Here is a 19,163-nt window from a genome sequence, read left to right as displayed (position 1 = left end):
TTTGACGTGTCGGCGTGCGGCGCCTTTTCTTCGGCCTCGTCCGATCTATTTCTCCCCCCTCCTCTTCCATCTGCTGCGGTCTCCTCCGGGCTACAGGAAGGAGGAAAGGCAGGGCGCCGGGCGCCGCGTAGGGGCTCCTCCTTGGGGGGCAAACCCTCCGGAGCCCGCCTGCGGAGGCGTGAGAATCGTGGGCGCGGATTCAAAAGCGGCGGGCGGAGCGTCCCCACATCCAGTCGGAGACGACTGGTGCGAATGTGGCGCAGCAGAGCGGCAAGAAGAGTCCGTGCAGGAGGAGAGGCCCGGCAAGGCAGAGGCCGCGGCCGACTCAGAATCGCCTTCCTCCTCTTCCTCTGCCTTCGGCTGACGCCGCGGGCCGTCGTACGCGAGGCTCTTGTTATGCAGGGACGAGTGCGAACGGAGAAAGTTGGGCTTCGGGTCGTAAAAGTTCTCTTTGCGAAACTTCACTTCGCTGAAATAGTGCGCCTCAACGATCTTGCCGCCGAATTTGCGGCCATTCAGCGCCTGAGAGGCATCAGCCGATGGAGCCAAATGGACACATCGGCAGACTCTGAGGCCGCGGCAGGACTCTCGCGTGGTCGCACACATCCGGACTCTAAAAATCGAACTACGGGAGCAGCGGCAGCGGCATACGGCGACGTTGTGCCTCATTCTACACAGCAAAGCTGCTGGAGTGGACGACGGCGCCTCTCTCAAGCCGCAGTCCGATGACGAGTGTTGGGGACTACAGAGACACTTTTTTATGGATATCAACCTGGCGGGACATTCCCCACACAAGCGCCGCCGGCGCTCTTGGTGAACATGAGCGCGAAGCGCCGCGACGTTCTCCGCCCTCTACCTACCTACGCCCTTTCTTCTTCCCCCCCGCCCCCTCTCACTCCCCTCCTATCTCTATTCAGTCTTGTCAGTTCGCGGCCTTCCCAGTCTCTCTTGCTTTAGAGGAAAAGAGGCCGCTCCGATCCTGTGTTACTTGGATGTCCCTCAACACCTTCGGCTCCCCTAGTCTCGCGCTGGTCTTACCTTCCTCGCTTTCGCTGACCATTCACAGTCCTCGAATTCGACGTAAGCGAAACCGATCGTCGCGGGTTTCTGTTCGCCTCCCTCTGCCTTGCTGCCCTCGGCTTCTTTCTTCACAGCTCCGTCTTCCGCGTCCTCTTCTTTCGCGCCGTCATCGCCTCGCTCGGTCTTCTCCGCGGTCGCGTCCTCAGAGACTTCGTTCTTCACGAGCATCGGGGCTGCGCCGTCTTCACCCTCAGCCTTCTCTGTTTGGTGGGATTCGCCCCGCTCGTCCTTCTTCATCTGCGTCTCGCGCTCTCTCTCCTGCTGCTGGTACACAGGGTCGCTCTCGTGCTCAAAGCCACGAACCGGGCGCGGAATCTTAACTGAGAGAACCGGGCCTCCGCACTCTTCACACTCGAGGCGAATGTCTTCCACGATTTCCTCGTACTCCTTATCGTCCAAAAGCTGAGGAAAAGCCGCACACGCCCAGACGCGCCCGCTCACTTCTCTGCTGCATACCGAAGCTCCGCAGGACGCCCTCCGCGCACGTCTACGGATGCCTCAGTTACAAACCCTCTGCGAACATTTCGGATCATACGTGTATCAACGATTACATGTGTATATATGTATACATGCATGTAATATATATTTGTTTTCTAGAAAGACGTCCCCGGCAGGACAGGAGCTTGCTGTTTGCGGCTTTCTCGTTGGTTTTTGGACCTAGCGTTTCGGCCTCTCCTCGGCGCAGCGCCGCCCGGAGCGGGTGTCATCTCCCAGAAGACTTCGGCAAAGAGCCTCTCCCACACGCGTCCTGACTAGAAGCCATTGATCTACTGTATAGTATAACGGGACTTGGGGCGAACCTGCGACAGACGAATATATGCTGGATAACTGTATATTGGCGGGCTTCCCAGTTCAGGTAAGCCGGTCTCGCGCCGGCGGCGAGCAACTTACGTCCTCAACGTCGACGATGTTGGAGAGAAGGAGAACGCGTGTGCAAACTTGAGGCCGCAGCAGAGCCTGGACACTCATTTTTTCGCCGTCTGCGAACTCCTCTTCTTCCTCTTCACCCTCGGACTTGATCTGTTTCGCCTTTGCCTTCTTGAAGAAAGGCGCGATCACTTCCTGCTGGATGGCCTCCTCAGCCAGAAGAATGCGGTACGGAGAATTCGAGTGCAAGATGTCCATCGCCTGCTGCTGGCTCTCCAAGTCAACGTACTCGACGATGCACACGATCTGCGCGAGCACGCGGCAACAGCGTACGCCTACATTCACATCTGCTTCTGTGTGCGTCACCTCTTGTATCCGAGGCACGCATAAATACGTATGTGTATTTATCTTCACTTCTCTGCACGCGCAGATACACATCTATCTGTCTATACATATCTATACATATATGTATAGATGTCTGCTTCTCTGCGCATCATACCAGGCGCAAACCATCACGCAGTCTTACAGACAGACGCAGCGCCGACCGACGCTTCCGCACGCTCTGTGCGTGGAGAGAAATAGTGAACTTCGCCTAAGAACACAACACTGAAGTGAGCGGGTCCCCGCAGAGGCGCGGCAAACAACTTGACACGAGCCGGAGTGTGGAGCGCTAGGGATGCGACAGAGACAGGCGAGAAACCAGAAAGCCAAGAGCTGCATGAAAAGCCTTACTTCAGACCCGTCGTCTTTCCTCAGCAGATGGAACGCGTTCACCGGACCGAAAGTCTCCACGAGCTGCCGCACCTACAAAAAGAGCCGCGCCCTCAGGACAGAAACGTCTACCGCATGCACCAAAGACAACATTCATCCTGCATGGCTAACTATCTCGCAGTTGCAAATGCGTCATTTTATACCCACAGGTGAATATTCGTTGGAAGAAATACACGCGTGCGAGGAAGCCGCGGCGCAGGTATGTTGCCTGGCTGCGCATTGCATTGGATGCGAAGGCGCGCTTCAAATTTGTTCGCATAAATTTTATACGTATTTGTATACATATATATAATTATGTATGGATATACTCTTATACATAAATGCATCTACACTCGAATAAATATAATATATATATATATATGGTGCTTCACAAAAAATTTGCAGCGACTGTCCCAGCTACACTGCTCGCCTTCGCGCTAGGCCTGGGTCTGCGTGATGCCTTGCGTCGCCTCTCACCTTCTCTTCAGACATGAGAGGCGGGAGATCGAGGATGCACAAGCGCTCTGGCTGCTGATTTTCTGCATGCAAACCCAAAATCACCGACACGAGAAAAACTCGTTTTCACTTTATTGCGCGGAAGCTTCTGACATCAGGAGCCCGTATGCTCGCGGCCGAATAAGAAAACGCCAATCGAGGAAAACGAGAGGGGGGGAGGAGGGGGAGGGGGGAAAGCATGGCTAACGCGTCTCACTGCAGGCGCGGCGCTTCCGGCATACATATATGCGTCTATCCCGGCCGTGCTCCTAGGGAGGAAAATAACGCACCAACCACAGCCGGCTGCGTGCAAACGGTCCTGGCCGCCCTCCGGGAAACGCGGGTGTGCGTATATAGAAACTCAATATACATATACATATGTATAATACATATACATATATATACCTATATATACATATACGAAACTGAGATGCGGTACTCGCAGCTATTTTTCCATACACGGGCGTGCACTGAAGTACCCATCGATGCCAAAAACGTCGGCACAAGTATTGTAACGCCAGACGCACGCGGCTGGGTCTTCCGCGCGCTCACATACAGGCGGATCCGCTGAAGGCGGGGTGTCGGCGACGGCGCGCGGAAGACGAGCAAAGCCCATAAAATCAGACGGTTTCTGCTTACTTTCCTCCTTGATTTGCGCAGCGGTCATGCCGTGCGCCGCGAGCTGCGCCGCTGCGAGAGCTGCCTGCGGATTGGAGGCGACAGTGGCGACGTCGGCTCCGCCCGGCACCGCGCCTGCGAGTCCCCCGCCCGCGGTTGCCAGGCCCCCTACGGCCCCCGCTTGGGCTCCAGGCAAGCCGCCAATCGCACCAGTCGCGCCCAGGCCCGCCGCTGCGCCCATGCCCCCATGCGGGTGAAGGAGAGGAATCGTCGGCGGAGGAATGAGGTGATTCATTTCTTGCGGGTAGGTCTTTGGTCGTCCGATGCGAAGACTGGCGAGGAGAGGCAGACGCAGCGACGGAGGGCGATACGCAGCACACACGCGCAAAAACAGAAAACACAGAAAACGAAAGCATGAGCCGCGAAATCAGTTCTGCGAGGGTGCTAGGGAGGGGCGGAGGGAGGGTTGAGCAACGCTCTGCCTCGCAGGCAGACGACGAGGCGCACTGGCGTCTTCTCACAAACTGAGAAACGGGCACGATGCTGGCGACCCGCTCTCAGAGTGTCGAAAAGATAAGCACGCTGCCCACGTATCCAGGTTCGAAGTCTACAGAGTTTCCATCCCTCGCACTTTCGTTTTTCTTTGCTGCGGTCCCGTGGTGTGTACGCACGCCTGGAAGCTGCGCGAGCAAGAAAGCCCCCGATCTGCCTCGCGGATGCCGACCTCACATCGACGAGGCACTCGACAGAGGTGGGCACGCAGCAGCGCAGAGCTGCGCCCTTCGCCTGTCTTCCCGCCTCCCGCCATCAACTACAGGCGTCGCTGCCGCGAAGATGGCCTCCCCTCCAGCTGGGCTGCCGCCCGCGCCCCCCGCTCATCTCCCCCTCTGGCAAGGGGCTCGAGGACACAAATACTAACAAACCGCCAGTTTTTGATGGGAACACATGTGGAAATTTCGCAGCGATCGAGCGCACATAGAGGAAAGCGACACGCCCCCACGAGCCAAAAAGCGAACTCCCCCCAGGCGGCACTGTCATGCCAGACAAACTGCACGGATTCAGTGCAGAGAACCGAAACGTCATCCGCGTCAGCGCGTCATCTGCCTATTGTTTTTTCGGCTAGCAGCAGCCGCCACAGCCGCGCTGCCCGTGTCGAGCACATGGTGGCTGCATGGAAGTCCCTTCGAGCTCCGAGTTGCCACTGGGTTGTTATACGCATGCGCAGGCACTCCCCACAAGGTAGACATACACACACATAAATATATATATATATATATATATATATATATATATATATATATATATATATTTGTATAATTGCATGCATAGAAATGGACAGTCACGCGCGCACGCCGCGTGCTTGAGGCCCCGTCCGTCTCTGGTGAGGGAGGGACTTACTTGCCGATCACCTATAACGGTCAGTGCCCGTTCATGGCTGATTCACACTGTTTAGCAAGTTCTGAAAAGAAAAACTGAGAGGAGATCAACAGGACGCCCAGGGCGCGTCGTACACTCTCCGTCACCTCCGAGGCTCACGGGCACGCGCGAGCCACCGGTCCCGTTGTAGGGATTCACGCATCACAAACAGCATGGAGACGACGCGAGGACGCCGCCGCGCGCGGAGCAGCCAGCCGGCAGATTCGTGCAAGGCGACCCTTTCCCCTGGGCGCCTGGGCGTCAACTTACTTGAAGCCCATGCAGTTCAGGCCGTTCAGCTGCATGCCGTTGCTCGCCTCTTCCATCGTTCTGAACTCAACGAACGCGTAATGGCCGTCTGTGCTTCGCCACGCCTTCACTGCGGGGGGGCCTGCAATGCGATGGAACTCCCACACGAGGAGTATTCATCAGCTTTTTCTGGGTAGTGTATACTACGAGTTGGACTACTGCTTTGGACTTTGAGGTCTTTGTTTAGCGACTCGAGTTCTCTTGTGATTTTCAGATCTTCAGTATTATAGGACCTATGATGTCTTTGTTCATTTGATATGAGTGACCACGTACGATCATCGAATTAAACGGTTTCAAAATCGGAGACGCCAAGCAGCTGGACGCGAAGCCGCGCCGCAGCCTATCGCTGCAGACGCCCTAAATATGGAACTCTACACCCAGATAAATCCGCGCACGCCCTATCTACGAGAACTATCATGTGCCTCTTCGTTTTCGATACGGAAACAGAGCTCTGGTGGCAGACTCCCGCCTGGCGCGGCGGCAACTTCTGGCTCGCCGTATCCGCGCAGCAGGGCTCCGCAAGTACCCGCACCGAGCAGAAGAGGGACTGCGCGTCCAACACACGGGACAGGCCTCTCTGCATTCGCCGGGCTTGCAGGCCGCCCCAGGCGGATCTCCTCTCCTCGTTCCTCGTCTCCGCTCGCCCCTCTCTCCTGCCCGTCTCGCCTGTGTGGTGCAGGCGCGTGTGTCTCACCTGGCAGCAGCGCGCCTCCGACTGCAGCCATCGCAGCGTTGAGGAACTCCATGAGTTGCGGGACTTCGAGGGAAGGCGGAAGGTTGCCGACGTACAGCTCTCGCGCGGCTTTAGTTGCCGCCGCGTCCAGCGCGAGGCTGCTGGCGGGGCCGGAGAACGCGCTGGCGGCAGGGACGATCGGCGCGAGGAGTGCGCTGTTAGCCAGGGTCGGCGCCACGGCGGTGAGGGGGGGTTGAATCAGCTTCTTCTGGTCCTCCGAGGGCTCTGTGGCGGTCGTTCGCGGAGGCGAGTCGAAGCGGTACTGCTTCTTCTTCTCACTCTTCCATCCGCTCGACGAGAACGAGGAGGAGGAATAGCCGCGGCCGTCTTCATGGCGCGACCGACTGCGGGGTGGCGACCGCGTGCGCGAGCGCCGCTTGCTCCCTGAACGCCGATACGACGAAGACCCAGACTTGAGCCGGTCTCGCTCCCTCTCCCTCTCGCGCTCTCTCTCCCTCTCGCGCTCACGCTCCCTATCGCGTTCTACTGACCGGCGGCCGCTCCTGAGCCGTTCATGCTGAGAGGACGCTTCGTGGCGTCGGTCCCGCCGCGAGCTGCTGCGCCGCGGCGAGGGCGACCGGCGAGACGAGTACCCCATTTCGGCGACGGGAACGGGGACGGGGTCGCGGAAGAGACAGGCCGGAGCCGGCGGCGTGTGGGGCGTAGCGATGCACCCGAGACGTCCGAGGGAGGCTAGGCGCCCGCAGGCAGCGCACACGCGTCAGCCACGCCACAGGGACAGCAGCCGATCGACACCGAGCGCGCCGAGAAAAAGCCGATGCGCAGTCAGGCTCGGCGGCGAGAAATGGATGCGCAGGTCTCCGATTGCCCAGCCGGCGAGCGCGACCCGCTCCAGTGGAGCTCCTGCCCAGCGCACACCAGACAAGAAAAAAATCCTCTTCCACGAAGGGATGTCGGCGGTCTACCGCTGGCTCGAAGACCGTTTAAGCTTTGCGCATGCGCACCCGACGGGGGCGGGGCGGCAACGACGGCGACGTAACGAGAGGGCAAGCGCGCGCTGTGAAGCGTTTCTCGACCAAGAACAAGGCCGGAGCAAAAGGTAGGGGAGGTCGCGAGGTCTCGAAAAAGGCACGACGTGCGCGCAGGTTAGTGAGGGAAGGCCGAGTCGCTCTCGCAGCACCTGCGCTAGACCGACAGATGAGTAGAAACATGTGCGAAAAAACAAGGGAGACGAAGGAAAGGAGCCGAGCGCAAAAGAAAAAGAGGGACGGCTACAGTCAGCGTCACTCGCCAAAGCTTCTCGCCCTGTTTATCAACGAGTGCACGAGGGAGCCCCGAGAGCAGTCGAAAGAGAGAGTCACAACTCCAGGTCTACAGAGCTCGACATGAACGCGTAGCGGACGGCAAAGAACGGCTCCGGCCGCGCTTTCTGACGTCGCTTTCTTCTGTCTGCTTTCCGCCAGTTTCTCCGTGAAATGCCCGCCAGGCGAAGTGCCTTTTGCCTCGGTCTGTGCTGCTCTTTCGCCGCCCCTTCACATCAGCAATACACTCGCGAAAGCGAAGCAGCCGACGAGCTTCAAACGCCACTCTGCCTAGCGATGCCGGGCCCTGTGAGACTTCGTGAAAGTGCTGGTTTTCCTCGTTCGCTTTTGTCAGTTCCGTCGTCCGCGGCCTAGTCTCCGGCCGCCGTGGTGCAGGCTAATATACGAAGGCTTGGGTGCAGAGGAACTGCCGCAGAGGATGCGTGGTTTGGATCGTGTGCATGCGAAAGAATCATGTGAACTGAGTTGGCAACCTTGCGAGCCAGCTCCGACAGAGGCAGTGTGCAACACGCAAGAACGGTAAAGAGATCCCGGAAGAGTGACACATAACTGTTTCTGCCTTCCAGAGGAACTCGGAAACGAAAGCATCCGTCTCCTCGTCCCTTTCCTCCTGAGGAGTCGCCTGCCTCCGCGGGCCTCCCTAAGGGAGGGGTCACTCCAAAGTGAAAGTAGAGCACGGCAAGTCGAGCCAGTCGTTCTCAAATTTTCTTCATACGTACCAATTCGCGCTCAAATTGCATCTTTTTGCGTCAGTCGTAGTTTTTTTCTCCACGAGTCGCTCCGCTCTACACGTGCAGAATTCAGGGCATCAGCAGTTGCGCGCGCGCCTGTTCAGCCCCTAGATGGGGCGTTCAGGGTCGCTGGCAGTGGGTTTTTCCGGCGGTTTCTTCGGCTTCGTTCCAGTTTGCATGCACTGCACTGGACACTCCTGCCTTTGAGCGGTACAAGGATGTCTCTGGTCACCTGATAGTCACCAGGTGCTCGCCCGGCTGCCGTGTCGGATGACCAGGAATCTACACGGCCGATGAAACGCGGACTGCAGCTCTCAAGAAACCGGCACAGACACGCCGCGAGAGAAGTTCAGAGGGAAGAAAGAAGGGCGGGAAGCGCTCAGCTCTACGAGAGGTCACCACAAAACGCGTGCAGTCCGTATTGTGCCAGTGTGAACTCGAACGGTCGCCGCGGGGCCTTGCCCTCCCCCAGCCCCCCCCCCCCCCCCCCCCCCGCTGCCTCTGTGTTTCTTTCCGTATTGGCTACTTCTTATTTGTTTCGTCTCGCTTCAGGTGCGCGAGTTGCGCACGGTTAGTCTCCCCGCTTGCCTCTGAATCGCGGACGGCACTCAGCATGTTGTTCACGTCCCCTATTCTGCTCCGCAGCCGCAGCAAGCGGCTGTTCGTACAGCTGAAGAGCGCCGCTCTGACGAACTTCTGCTACCTGACAAGGAAGTCGCCTGACAAGAAGAACTTCCGCATAGCCTTGCGAAAATATGATCCAGGAGTCAACAGACACGTGTAAGAAGCAAAGGCCGTGCGTGGCGTTGGCCCCTCTGCCGCCAGTGAGCAAATCGCCAGCTGGGTTTCGAGCAGGTAGAGGCGTTCAGTTTTTTGCAGGATAGTGCCCTCTTCCTCTCGCCTGTTTTCTTTTTGAGCGGAAGACCTCGCACGTACGCGATAACATTCGCGAGGAGCCTGGGGATGCGTTGCGACGACTGGATCGGTGTGGTTGTCTGCAGCATGTTTTATGAGGCGAGGCTGCCGTCTGAGAAGAACAAAAAACAGATAACTCTCTCCCTTCAGCGATATATCCGCTGGACGGGGAAACAGGTCAAGCTCCTCCTCGACAAAGTGGAGAAAGCTTGGGAGTACGGGCGCTTTCAGAAGTATTTTGACAACCAAGCGCCTCTACTCACTGACAGGCGTGGAAGGTAAGTCTGTGTGTGCATTTGTCGGCGCGTGCCTCGTGCGTGGCGGTCGTCGTTTCCTTCACATGCATACTTTCTGAATCGAGTAGAGTACATCGATGATCTACCGTCCTTGAGTGCTGTAACTGGGTGATGGTTCGGGGCAGGCTGCGACCAAGAGGGCCTGGTGCGTCGCACAAGTAAAAACGGAGGAAGAAGGAAACGGATGGAGCCGAGGGGCTGCTAGCCACATGCATCTCCACATGTCGAGCCGATGGACACCGGAGTTGTGGAGTGTGAGCTACGGACGGCATGGCGTGGGTGCATGCCTGTTTTGCGCCTTGCGGGTGTTGTTTCGCTCCGTGTCTCACTGCGTCGTTCGTGTCTATTTTTCGTCGTTTCGTTTGCAGAGCAGTTCCCCGGTACAAGTAGAACTCACGCAGACCGGCAGCATCGTTCGGAGGCCTTGTGTCAGGCACCCTCCGACATCACGTCGCGTACAGGGCTGCGTTGGGGACTTTAGCTGCTGGTCAGAACGAGGCGTCTGCGACCGCGTCCACGCAGGGTCTGGCTCCCGCGCAGATGTTGTCACGGCAGCTTTCCAGGAGATCGGAGAGGCAAATGGACTCTGGCGTGCGCCGTTGCTAGTCTTGTCTTGCGAGTTCTGCCGTTTTTTCTTCTTGGTGAGGCGCCACGAACGACCTCGACGGCTGTTCGTCTTGGTGCACGTGCGATCGCGGGTGTGTGCGTACGTGCGCCTGGCATGTGCGGCGAGGACCACTGCACCTGTGATGTTGGCGACGAGTGCGGCGCGGACATTCAGACCGTAGTTGGTTGATACGTTTTGTTTTTGCGAGTCGTGAAGTATCTTTTCTCCGACGAAGAAACGTCAAGTATGTTCTCCAAGTCGTGTGAGGAGTCTGCCCTCCGAACAGTTCTCTCTCACCGGCAAGCGCTGGCTGTACTCCCGTTCGACGTGGCAGTCTCTGCTCGTCGTGAATCAGCGTATCAGATAGTGCTCGTCTTGCTTCGCATACGTGCGCAAGGCCTAAGACTTATCGAAAGTGAAAACTGCAAAGCGTCCCCGGTTTCGACGCACAGCCAGCCAAGATCGCTCCGTGGCAAGCGGGCCCACAGGTTAACACATCATCTTGTAGCGGCGCAAGCAGCGTCGTCGAGAAACGTGATGTATGCGCTGAACGGTTCCTGCTGGGTACCACGCGCCACGGGGAGTAGAATAGGGGCTCGATGAACCCCAGGCCAAGTTGCCGTGACTGGGAGACTCGACAGCGGTGATACTTAAGCACGGATGTGGCGACACGCTGTGTTCTACGCATTTGAGAGAAAAGTACCTTCTTGTGTAGGTGTGTTGTACTAGTTGCGTCAAAAATCTATCTGCAGGAAGGGGTGGAAGTCAAAGGGGTGACGCGAGGAAGGGGGACGGAGGACCGCAAGTGATATTCAGGAAAACGTGTGCATATTTGTTGCTCGCTGCCGGGCTTCACCGGCATAGGACTGCAGACACCACAGGTGAATGCGTCCCATATTCACAGTACGCACAGGTGTGTGTACTTATTTTCTTACGAGGACACACTACTTGAAGTGCCTGTGTCCTGGTGAGGAAACGAGTGTGGGCGTCTTCACGTGTGTACCCTTCTGCGGTACACTTGTACGCATGCGTGGGCCCGTACCGAGGCAAATAACGACACACAAGCTCAAGATTAAAGGGCCCAGCAACACAGCAAGGAGCAAGCACTTGCTGTGTTGAGCAGCTACGCATAAATCCCCCCGCATAGGGTGCTAGCATCCGACGCGTTTCTCATAATATCAGCTGTACGCTGGACAGCTCGCCATCGAGCCCGGCAACACCTTCTGTAAAGGCCACCCGCCCCGTACGTAGTGCTGCGCGACTATTTGCTTCGGCCCTCGATGCGGCCCACATGTACATGCATCCATATTGGACAGGCCGACCCTGGGTGCGCCATAATTGCCAGTCCACTGGACGTTGACGACAGTACGTTCTTATCTCTTGCCGCCTCCCTCAACCGCCTCATTATTCCACTAAATGCCTCTAAGAATGGCACTGTCTAAAGCGAAATCCGAAACCGCTCCCTCCGCGCGACGGGGGCTTCACGCCGGGACTGTTGGAGAACTGGGAGATAAGGCTGGCACTCGACGTAGCATCCAGAGTAATCAACGCAGGAACCGGAGAGGATAGCTTTACATCTCGGCGCGACTGTTGCCACTCTGACTGGCTCCGCCGAGAAGGTAACGAAACTTTTCTGCAAGGACCTCAACACTTACCGGCACCATATGCCATGGCTTTTGATCTGATGAAGTGAGACTGAAACTCCCGCCGTCTTGAGTGAGTTTCTTTGTCCACAGGAGACGTGTATCCAAAGAAGGAAGGCTCGGAACTCATGCGCCTCCAGTTTGACCGTGGAATAGCATTTTTCACAACTGTAGCTCAATTCTCCTGCGACAGCCCCGCGACCGTGGACAAACGATGTAGACCCAGTCTCTTGTGTGCTTACGCAAGCACCTTAGAGCTGAGACAGTGACCTGCGTGATTCTACAAAGTTTTTCAAAGCCACCACCCACGGTCTTGCGGCAAAGATGGTCTGCAGACACGGTGGCGACTTGCGCGTTGTTGTTTTTGTGGACGAACAAGTGCCACAGTAGCGGGAGTCCCTGTCGTTTTGCGTGCGTGTATGTGCGTCAAACTCAGCGTGCGTTGAACAAGTCCCTCCACCACCCATGTCCCTGTTGCAGTGGGCAAATTATTCCGTTCAGATGCTCATGCTTGGGGGGGGGGCGGGTGACACATGTCCCTGTTACGAGGAAGGATCGTGCCCTCGCGAGCACAGCCACACGGCCAGTACCTGTGGATACCGAACCATCCGCCGCTCGTTTGGCATAGGTGCGTTCAGCAATATGGAGCAACCGTCTGAAGTTTCGGTTCCATTTCTATTCTGGGGGAATCTGTAGCCTGTCATTGACATCAGGGAAGAGCGACATTCGTGCAGTGCGTCCGACGAAACCGCTTGCAGAGAATGATTCAAGGACCAATGGCAGCTCCGGCGGTGCTGCTGGCTACCAGCGGTGGCAACACGAATTGCATTGTTTACCGGGTTTGGCGATCATTTTCAAGCGATGCCTCAGAGCTTCGGGCATGGGCGTCCCGCACCCACGGGAGAAAAGCACGACAGTGTCGGTGTGCCGCCAGAATCACGCTGACACACGACCGCAAGTAGGCAAGTGCAATAGCGTGTTTGTGTCGCAGGGAAGTAAGCCTACGACCAGGGCTACAGCCTGTCAGTCCTCTGTAGTTGGTAGTCGCAGCGCTGTCGACTGCGCATTTCAGAGATCAAGCGCGTCACCAAACCATGGACACTAGACCCTGCCTTCACCTTCCGTCCGCAGAACACCGCTACCATGTTCCACAGAGGCCACAGGCGGGCCTCCGAATGATCGCGCTCTCACAAGTCGTCCTCGAGATTCTCCGTCGCCTGGCCTCCAGGGTGGCGATAACACCTTCGTGCGATAATACCTTCATCATGCCACTCTGAGCGCAATGCAATTATCAGTCGTGTACGCCTGGCAACACTTCCGACTACCAGAACCCCCCTGCGGCCGTGCCTCTACTTTTTGTCCGTTCCCTTACGCTCCTGTCGCACTGGTCGCGTACGCGTCGTCGCATTCCACAGCGCCAATCACTCTAGCTCGCCCTGATACATGGAACGATGAGGGGAGAATTCCTCCAATATCGGAGACAGCAACAGGTGCCGATGTCTGGACAGCGGGCGGTGTTTTGCGGCAGTGAACAGCAGTGTCTCGAGCGCCACAGGGGGGGGGGGGCCTAAGCGATATTATGGCCTCAGCCGCCATTACTGGTTATTTCAGTGGCGTTTCGACTACTGATATTGTTTGCAGCGTTGGGGGACTCGGTACGGTGACGCAACGTTCTTTCGCCTCGCTCGGGGATCGCGCGTTCTCGGTTTACGGGATGTCGGGGTTTCGCTCCCCTGTGGGGAGACACCGTCGGGCGGTGCGGGGGCCGCTGCCCGGGCCAAGGAAAACTGATGCAGCTCGCGGTTCGCTCTGACACTTCAGTCAGGTGTTTCTGCGTTTTTGCCGTGCATCCGAAAGCACCTTGTGGCGGCTCACAGACTGCCTCCACATTCCACATCTACTCGAGACCGGTATTTTCACCACGCTTGTCTTCGGATGCTAGGACACGGTCCGGAAGCGGGAGCACACATGCAGCGCTACCCAGTGCTCTTTTTTCAAGGCGTGTGCACCAGTCCGCAACTGTCTCTGACTTCTGACATTATCCCCTGCGGATTAGTACCACTAAAGAACCATGGCAAGAGCATGACACATGTATGACTACTACACTGCTCGAATGCGTGCGACCGCGAGTGCTACAGATGGGACATTTTCGCCCTCCGGCGGGCCCTTGGTGCAGACCAAGCTGTAGCGCGCATGTCACAAGTCAAGCCTTCGATGACAGCGGTCATTGGCATTTCCTACCTTGTTCTGAGCCTCTTTCGAGACCCTTTCGAGGTGCCGTGCTGCAATTTTCATTGGTGGTCCGGCGCCACAGCTCGCGGCGGCGCAGTGCACAGCGTCAGACCCCAACTGTCACGAGGAATGCGCAGGCCAGCTCCTAGTTCAAGGTGCGTATGAGTTGCGTGTATCAGGGAAGGAGATTCGTCGCTATCTGCAGACGTTTTCGCGCACCGCAACTATGCCAAAGTCTCTCCCAAACCAGAATCGCGTGGATATTCTGAATGAGACGTGCGGCTTTGATATTCACAGAGAGTGCGCGTCGTACGGCCTCCGGGGAGACGACTGCACTTCTTCGTCTCTGGTCAACGCCATTTTGACTGAGTTTCCCAAAAGTACTGTGTACGCCCGGTCGTCGGCTCTGCGAAGGACTCTGTGGAGCGCGGTGTTCTTTTTGGAGGGATTCTATGGTCTTCCATGGGGTTGTGGTGGGACGACAGACGAGCTTGTCAAGACGGCCGCGAGCCACGTTGAGGGTAGCCGATGCCTGATTCGTGAGGTTTGCGACGGGGACCCAAAAAAGGTTCTGGGTTTGCGCGGGCATCACCAAGAAGTGTGTACAGCAGTTGCTCTTCCGTGCATTCATGTGCCACGCACGGAAGGGGATGGGTTAATGGCCGCAGCTCTGCATCACAAGGTGTCATACGCGCAAGCGGAGGAGCACTTTGCTGTGCGGGAGGGTCCCCGTGCTTATGTAGGCAGATTGTTTTGTTTTGTTCTATCGTAAGGAATGCTGTCGTTCTTGCTCACGTGTCAAACTTATTGCTCTTAGAGACCGGCATCTTGCAACGCATAGCTTGATCTGGGTACCAAACGGAGGTTTCGTAAGGGTGCATCAAGTCAAGTGCGAATGCGTCAGGTAGGTGCCGGCGCAGAGATGCTCAACTGCTCATTGTCCCCACCCGTTCCTTGTGTGCCTCCACTTTAACTTCCTGATAGTGCCGCGTAGCCAGTACTGCGTGTTCGGTGTGTCGCAAAGAGCTGAGGCTTGCTACGCAAGCAGGGTTAACTGACGAAACACGAATGATGTGCATAGCCCCTGCCTCATGGTACGCCTCGGAAAGTTCCCTCGTTGTAACCACAGCCGCGGCGCACCGCAGCAGGCGGCACAGCCGTATACCGACGGCCGTTCCGTCGCTTCGAGACAGTTCTCGAGCCAGCAGCGGCCTCGCCCGCCCCCGCGGGAATGCGACGCCGTAGGGTGTCCGAGGGGACTCTTTCGTCCAAACAGTTTCGTGGGGTGTACAGGCGGCTGGCAGTGACCACCTTTTCCTGCCTGCCAACCCCTCCCGCGTCCTGCTGTTGTCACTCGCACAAACGCCTCACCCACCATAGGGCGATGCACCCCCTGAGCTCGCTTCACGTATGCGGCACGACGCCTTCTCCCCGTGCAGCAGCGCCGACCCCCACTGAGCATCCGGCGCACCGGAAGTTATGTCCCGACTCCCCCCCCTCCCGTCTCTGTTTCGTCGCACTCTATACTCTGCACCCTGTTTCGCTCATCCCTCTCATCCGAGGCGGCGGTGCGACGACGATTGGGTGTCTCAGGGACTGTGGAAACTAACGTGTTGCACTCACAACAATTTTGTATCAATTTTCTCTTCGCGTTTCGCGGGTCAAATATCGGTTCATTCCGAGTTCATACCGCGTCGAGTTTTGCAGTAGAGCTGGCGACAAGCGCCTCTGTCTTGTAGCCAGGAAGGGATGATAACGTGCGGTTGAGATTTATTTTCCCTTTAGTCGTTTCGCTTGGTAGGCGTAGGATCAGGCATTGATTTCTCAGGATGAAGTCTTTTGGCATTGCCTTCTTACTCGGCACTCTGTGCTCTCCTCACGCAGGCGCGAGCCCGAACGACTCGGGTATCGTCGCTCCGGCATTCCCGCTTGATTATGTTCAGTCGTGGCGCACCTGTCACACGCCGAGTCACTCGATGATAGAGGACATTGGCATTCCCTACGATGTTGCTGAGCCTCCTGCGAGACCATTCCCAAATGCGGAGCTGCAGTTCGCGTTGATTGTCCAGCGGCACGGCACGCGGCGATCGCAGTTCGAGGCTTCGCAAACCGAATACTATAAGGGAATGGGCGCAGGCCAGCTCCTAGTTCAAGGTGCGTATGAGTTGCGTGTATCAGGGAAGGAGATTCGTCGCTATCTGCAGACGTTTTCGCGCACCGCAACTATGCCAAAGTCTCTCCCAAACCAGAATCGCGTGGATATTCTGAATGAGACGTGCGGCTTTGATATTCGCAGAGAGTGCGCGTCGTACGGCCTCCGGGGAGACGACTGCACTCCTTCGTCTCTGGTCAACGCCATTTTGACTGAGTTTCCCAAAAGTACTGTGTACGCCCGGTCGTCGGCTCTGCGAAGGACTCTGTGGAGCGCGGTGTTCTTTTTGGAGGGATTCTATGGTCTTCCATGGGGTTGTGGTGGGACGACAGACGAGCTTGTCAAGACGGCCGCGAGCCACGTTGAGGGTAGCCGATGCCTGCTTCGTGAGGTTTGCGACGGGGACCCAAAAAAGGTTCTGGGTTTGCGCGGGCATCACCAAGAAGTGTGTACAGCAGTTGCTCTTCCGTGCATTCATGTGCCACGCACGGAAGGGGATGGGTTAATGGCCGCAGCTCTGCATCACAAGGTGTCATACGCGCAAGCGGAGGAGCACTTTGCTGGGCGGGAGGGTCCCCGTGCTTATGTCCCCAATAAAAATGTGCAAAACGCAATCGACATTGCTAAGCAGATTTGGGACATGAAAGAGTTTGAGCGTTCTGGTGGGCACTGGAGCGTGGGTGAAATGTGGTTGTCTGAAGCGTTCGCTGGGGAAACGACTCCGATGAAGGAGTTGAAGACGTGGGTGGAGAACAGGAGGAAGTTCTGCGCAGAGAGCGGTGAATGTGACCCGGAAGCAGTACCCTCTTACGAGTCCTTGCTCGAAGATCTCAAGGAGGGATTCAAAATGGGGTATGAGGCACAGTACGGCCTAGGCGGCTTTGCTAGGTTTGTGTCATCCCCGTATCTCTTCTTGTTCAACGGCATCAGCAGGGCCCTTGTTTTCGGCCGTCCGGAGGACTGGAAAGAGCTGCGCCTGTTGATGCAGGTGCTCAGCGGCTTTGAGGAGCTGAACGTGGATGACGAAGACCTTCTGAAGGAATCTATCAAGCGAGTGAAGATGTATTTGTTATCCTTCCACGATTTTGTGTTGGTGGGCACGATGGGTGCTCTACAGGTTCTCCCCGACGAGGTTACCCCCTTCGCATCACGCTTTTCTCTAGAGCTGGTGAAGGCTCCTGGTGGTGACGCAAGAGAGTTCAAGCGCGTCGCAGAACCCTTTGATGTCGAGAAGGGGCTAAACCCTGGAGGGAATATTAAGTACCCTAAGAACGGCTATTATGTGCGGTTCCTGTTGGGTCAGCCGGGGAAGACGATGACCCCTCTGAAAATGCCGTTGTGTGGCAACAGGGACGTGTGCCCCCTAAATATTTTCCTGAACGCGACGTACGGTTGGTTGCAGTCTTACAGTTTCATGGATGTGACTCAGGTCTTCCGCGACAGGCTCCGTGAGTTTGCAAGAATGATGATGTAAGGCATGATTGATCGCGTCGTTTTGCGGCAGGACGTCTTGGTTTGCAGCATGGGGATTTTGTTACTATACATTTCCATGTTCCGCCGTGCCCAGGCTGTGGCGGCACAAGAAATACTACAATGTCCTCGAGGCCAGTTGGCACAGACGTTATCTCTGTTTCCGCCAGATCGCATCCGATTGCAAAGTGCTTGGAGTGTCGCTGTTGGTCGCGTCGAAAGGATGCTTCACTGCCGCTTTGGCGCCTAGCGCGATTTTGTTCCATGGGGTGAGCCTGGGAAGCGTTTGAGGCGGACACTCCTCCTGGTGGGACGATATGCCAGTGTTTTGGTTTCATTCCATCCTGGCTTGTTTCGTTTTTTCCGGGAGCTTCATTTTATTTGCGTGTAGCCGCTACAAACGTTTGTGCAATCGAACTATTGGATGTGGTTCTCAAAGGCGTTCATTGCAGCGTGCAGTTGATAGTCGTCTGTCGCACACGAATTGATGTAGAGAGAGGTCGGCGCGAAGTAGTGGATTCCTGGTGATTCAGTCCAGGCGAAGCCGTAATCCGTTGTGAAGATGGTTCAGAGAAGGGGAAGCGTTGCAGATTGACTTGTCGATTTTCCTCGCGATCCGGCTTCAAGGTGTGGAGGCTGTACTTAGTGAAGATAGCACTGATAATGCGTATGTGAAAGCGGACACCACAGCGGAGGACTACGGGCCGAATATCCATATTCCCCTCACACGGAATTAGTAAATACCAAATGGTGTGCAGCTGCCAGTGGGAGCGTCACTGCACATGTTCGCTGCGCGGGACTGGAAAACAAGTGAGTCTCCACCGGTAAGCCAGGACGTAGCACCTACCGTAGGCGGAAATTATGCACTGGTAGTTGTGTCGCACGCACGTCACGTCGCATGCGCGGACGGTGAGCACGGGTGGCGCTCATGAAACAATATTAGTTTTCGTTAATAGTGCAGAGGAAAACGAGGAAGGGGGAGCGGCCGTTTAAGATATCGCTCGAGAGGATGGTGTTCCACCGGACAAGGGCGATTGGGAGGAGATAGGCATGGCACAGAACGCGAAGGTCTGAAGACGATGGGAAAAAGGGTGCGCAAGGCAGACGAGAAGGAGCTCAGGCTGCCCAGAAATCGACCGTTTCGTCTCGTTCCGCACAGATTTTCTCGTGAACAGTTGAATGGTGGAAGTCTGCCACAGTTAGGACGACCCTCACGCTTAACCAAACTGCAGTGAGTTCTGGATGCGACCTACTTCAACTCGCTTGCAAGTCGTACAGAGCCAGAGCGGAAACTCGTGTATACACAATCAAGGACGTTTCAATGGGGTGTTTGAACAGTTATATCCCCTTCCCTGCTACATATTGTTCCGCCATCCGACTACTTCCCCTGAGAACGTTTCCAGATAGCAGAGAAAGGTTCAGAAACTTGAGAGAGCTTAGTTCTTTACTTGCTGCTTTTCGTGCTGGAAATTTAACAATAGTCATCAACGCTGGTCAAGGACACCGATTATATCGAGGGGGGCCTGAACCGACGCAATCGATGCATGTGCATGCGTTGGACGTCTT

General features: G+C 56.5%; 4 protein-coding genes across 4 annotated transcripts; 3 read left to right on the top strand and 1 right to left on the bottom strand.

Moving 5' to 3' along the window:
• Nucleotides 1-90: 90 nt before the first annotated feature.
• On the bottom strand, nucleotides 91-6,866 carry BESB_070940 (splicing factor U2AF protein; the record flags this gene model as incomplete). Its single annotated transcript, XM_029365467.1, has 8 exons — nucleotides 91-522; nucleotides 1,039-1,482; nucleotides 1,972-2,253; nucleotides 2,680-2,751; nucleotides 3,175-3,236; nucleotides 3,832-4,142; nucleotides 5,497-5,617; nucleotides 6,230-6,866. The coding sequence occupies 8 exons, from the start codon at nucleotides 6,864-6,866 to the stop codon at nucleotides 91-93; spliced, it is 2,361 nt and encodes a 786-aa protein (XP_029217951.1).
• Nucleotides 6,867-7,225: 359 nt separating this feature from the next.
• On the top strand, nucleotides 7,226-9,883 carry BESB_070930 (putative 50S ribosomal protein L33; the record flags this gene model as incomplete). Its single annotated transcript, XM_029365466.1, has 5 exons — nucleotides 7,226-7,374; nucleotides 8,835-8,852; nucleotides 8,928-9,062; nucleotides 9,284-9,475; nucleotides 9,862-9,883. 5 exons carry the CDS (start codon nucleotides 7,226-7,228, stop codon nucleotides 9,881-9,883), a joined length of 516 nt encoding a protein of 171 aa, XP_029217950.1.
• A 4,318-nt stretch (nucleotides 9,884-14,201) lies between these two features.
• Nucleotides 14,202-14,747, top strand: BESB_070920 (histidine acid phosphatase superfamily protein; the record flags this gene model as incomplete). Its single annotated transcript, XM_029365465.1, has 1 exon — nucleotides 14,202-14,747. One exon carries the CDS (start codon nucleotides 14,202-14,204, stop codon nucleotides 14,745-14,747), a length of 546 nt encoding a protein of 181 aa, XP_029217949.1.
• A 1,057-nt stretch (nucleotides 14,748-15,804) lies between these two features.
• BESB_070910 (histidine acid phosphatase superfamily protein) lies at nucleotides 15,805-17,601 on the top strand (the record flags this gene model as incomplete). Its single annotated transcript, XM_029365464.1, has 1 exon — nucleotides 15,805-17,601. The coding sequence occupies one exon, from the start codon at nucleotides 15,805-15,807 to the stop codon at nucleotides 17,599-17,601; it is 1,797 nt and encodes a 598-aa protein (XP_029217948.1).
• Between the last annotated feature and the right edge of the window lie 1,562 nt (nucleotides 17,602-19,163).

Source organism: Besnoitia besnoiti (genome assembly GCF_002563875.1).
Source record: "Besnoitia besnoiti strain Bb-Ger1 chromosome Unknown contig00007, whole genome shotgun sequence".
NCBI classification, from domain to species: Eukaryota; Apicomplexa; class Conoidasida; order Eucoccidiorida; family Sarcocystidae; genus Besnoitia; species Besnoitia besnoiti.
Note: the sequence above shows the minus strand (reverse complement) of the source record. Positions and strands in the feature narration are given on the sequence as shown.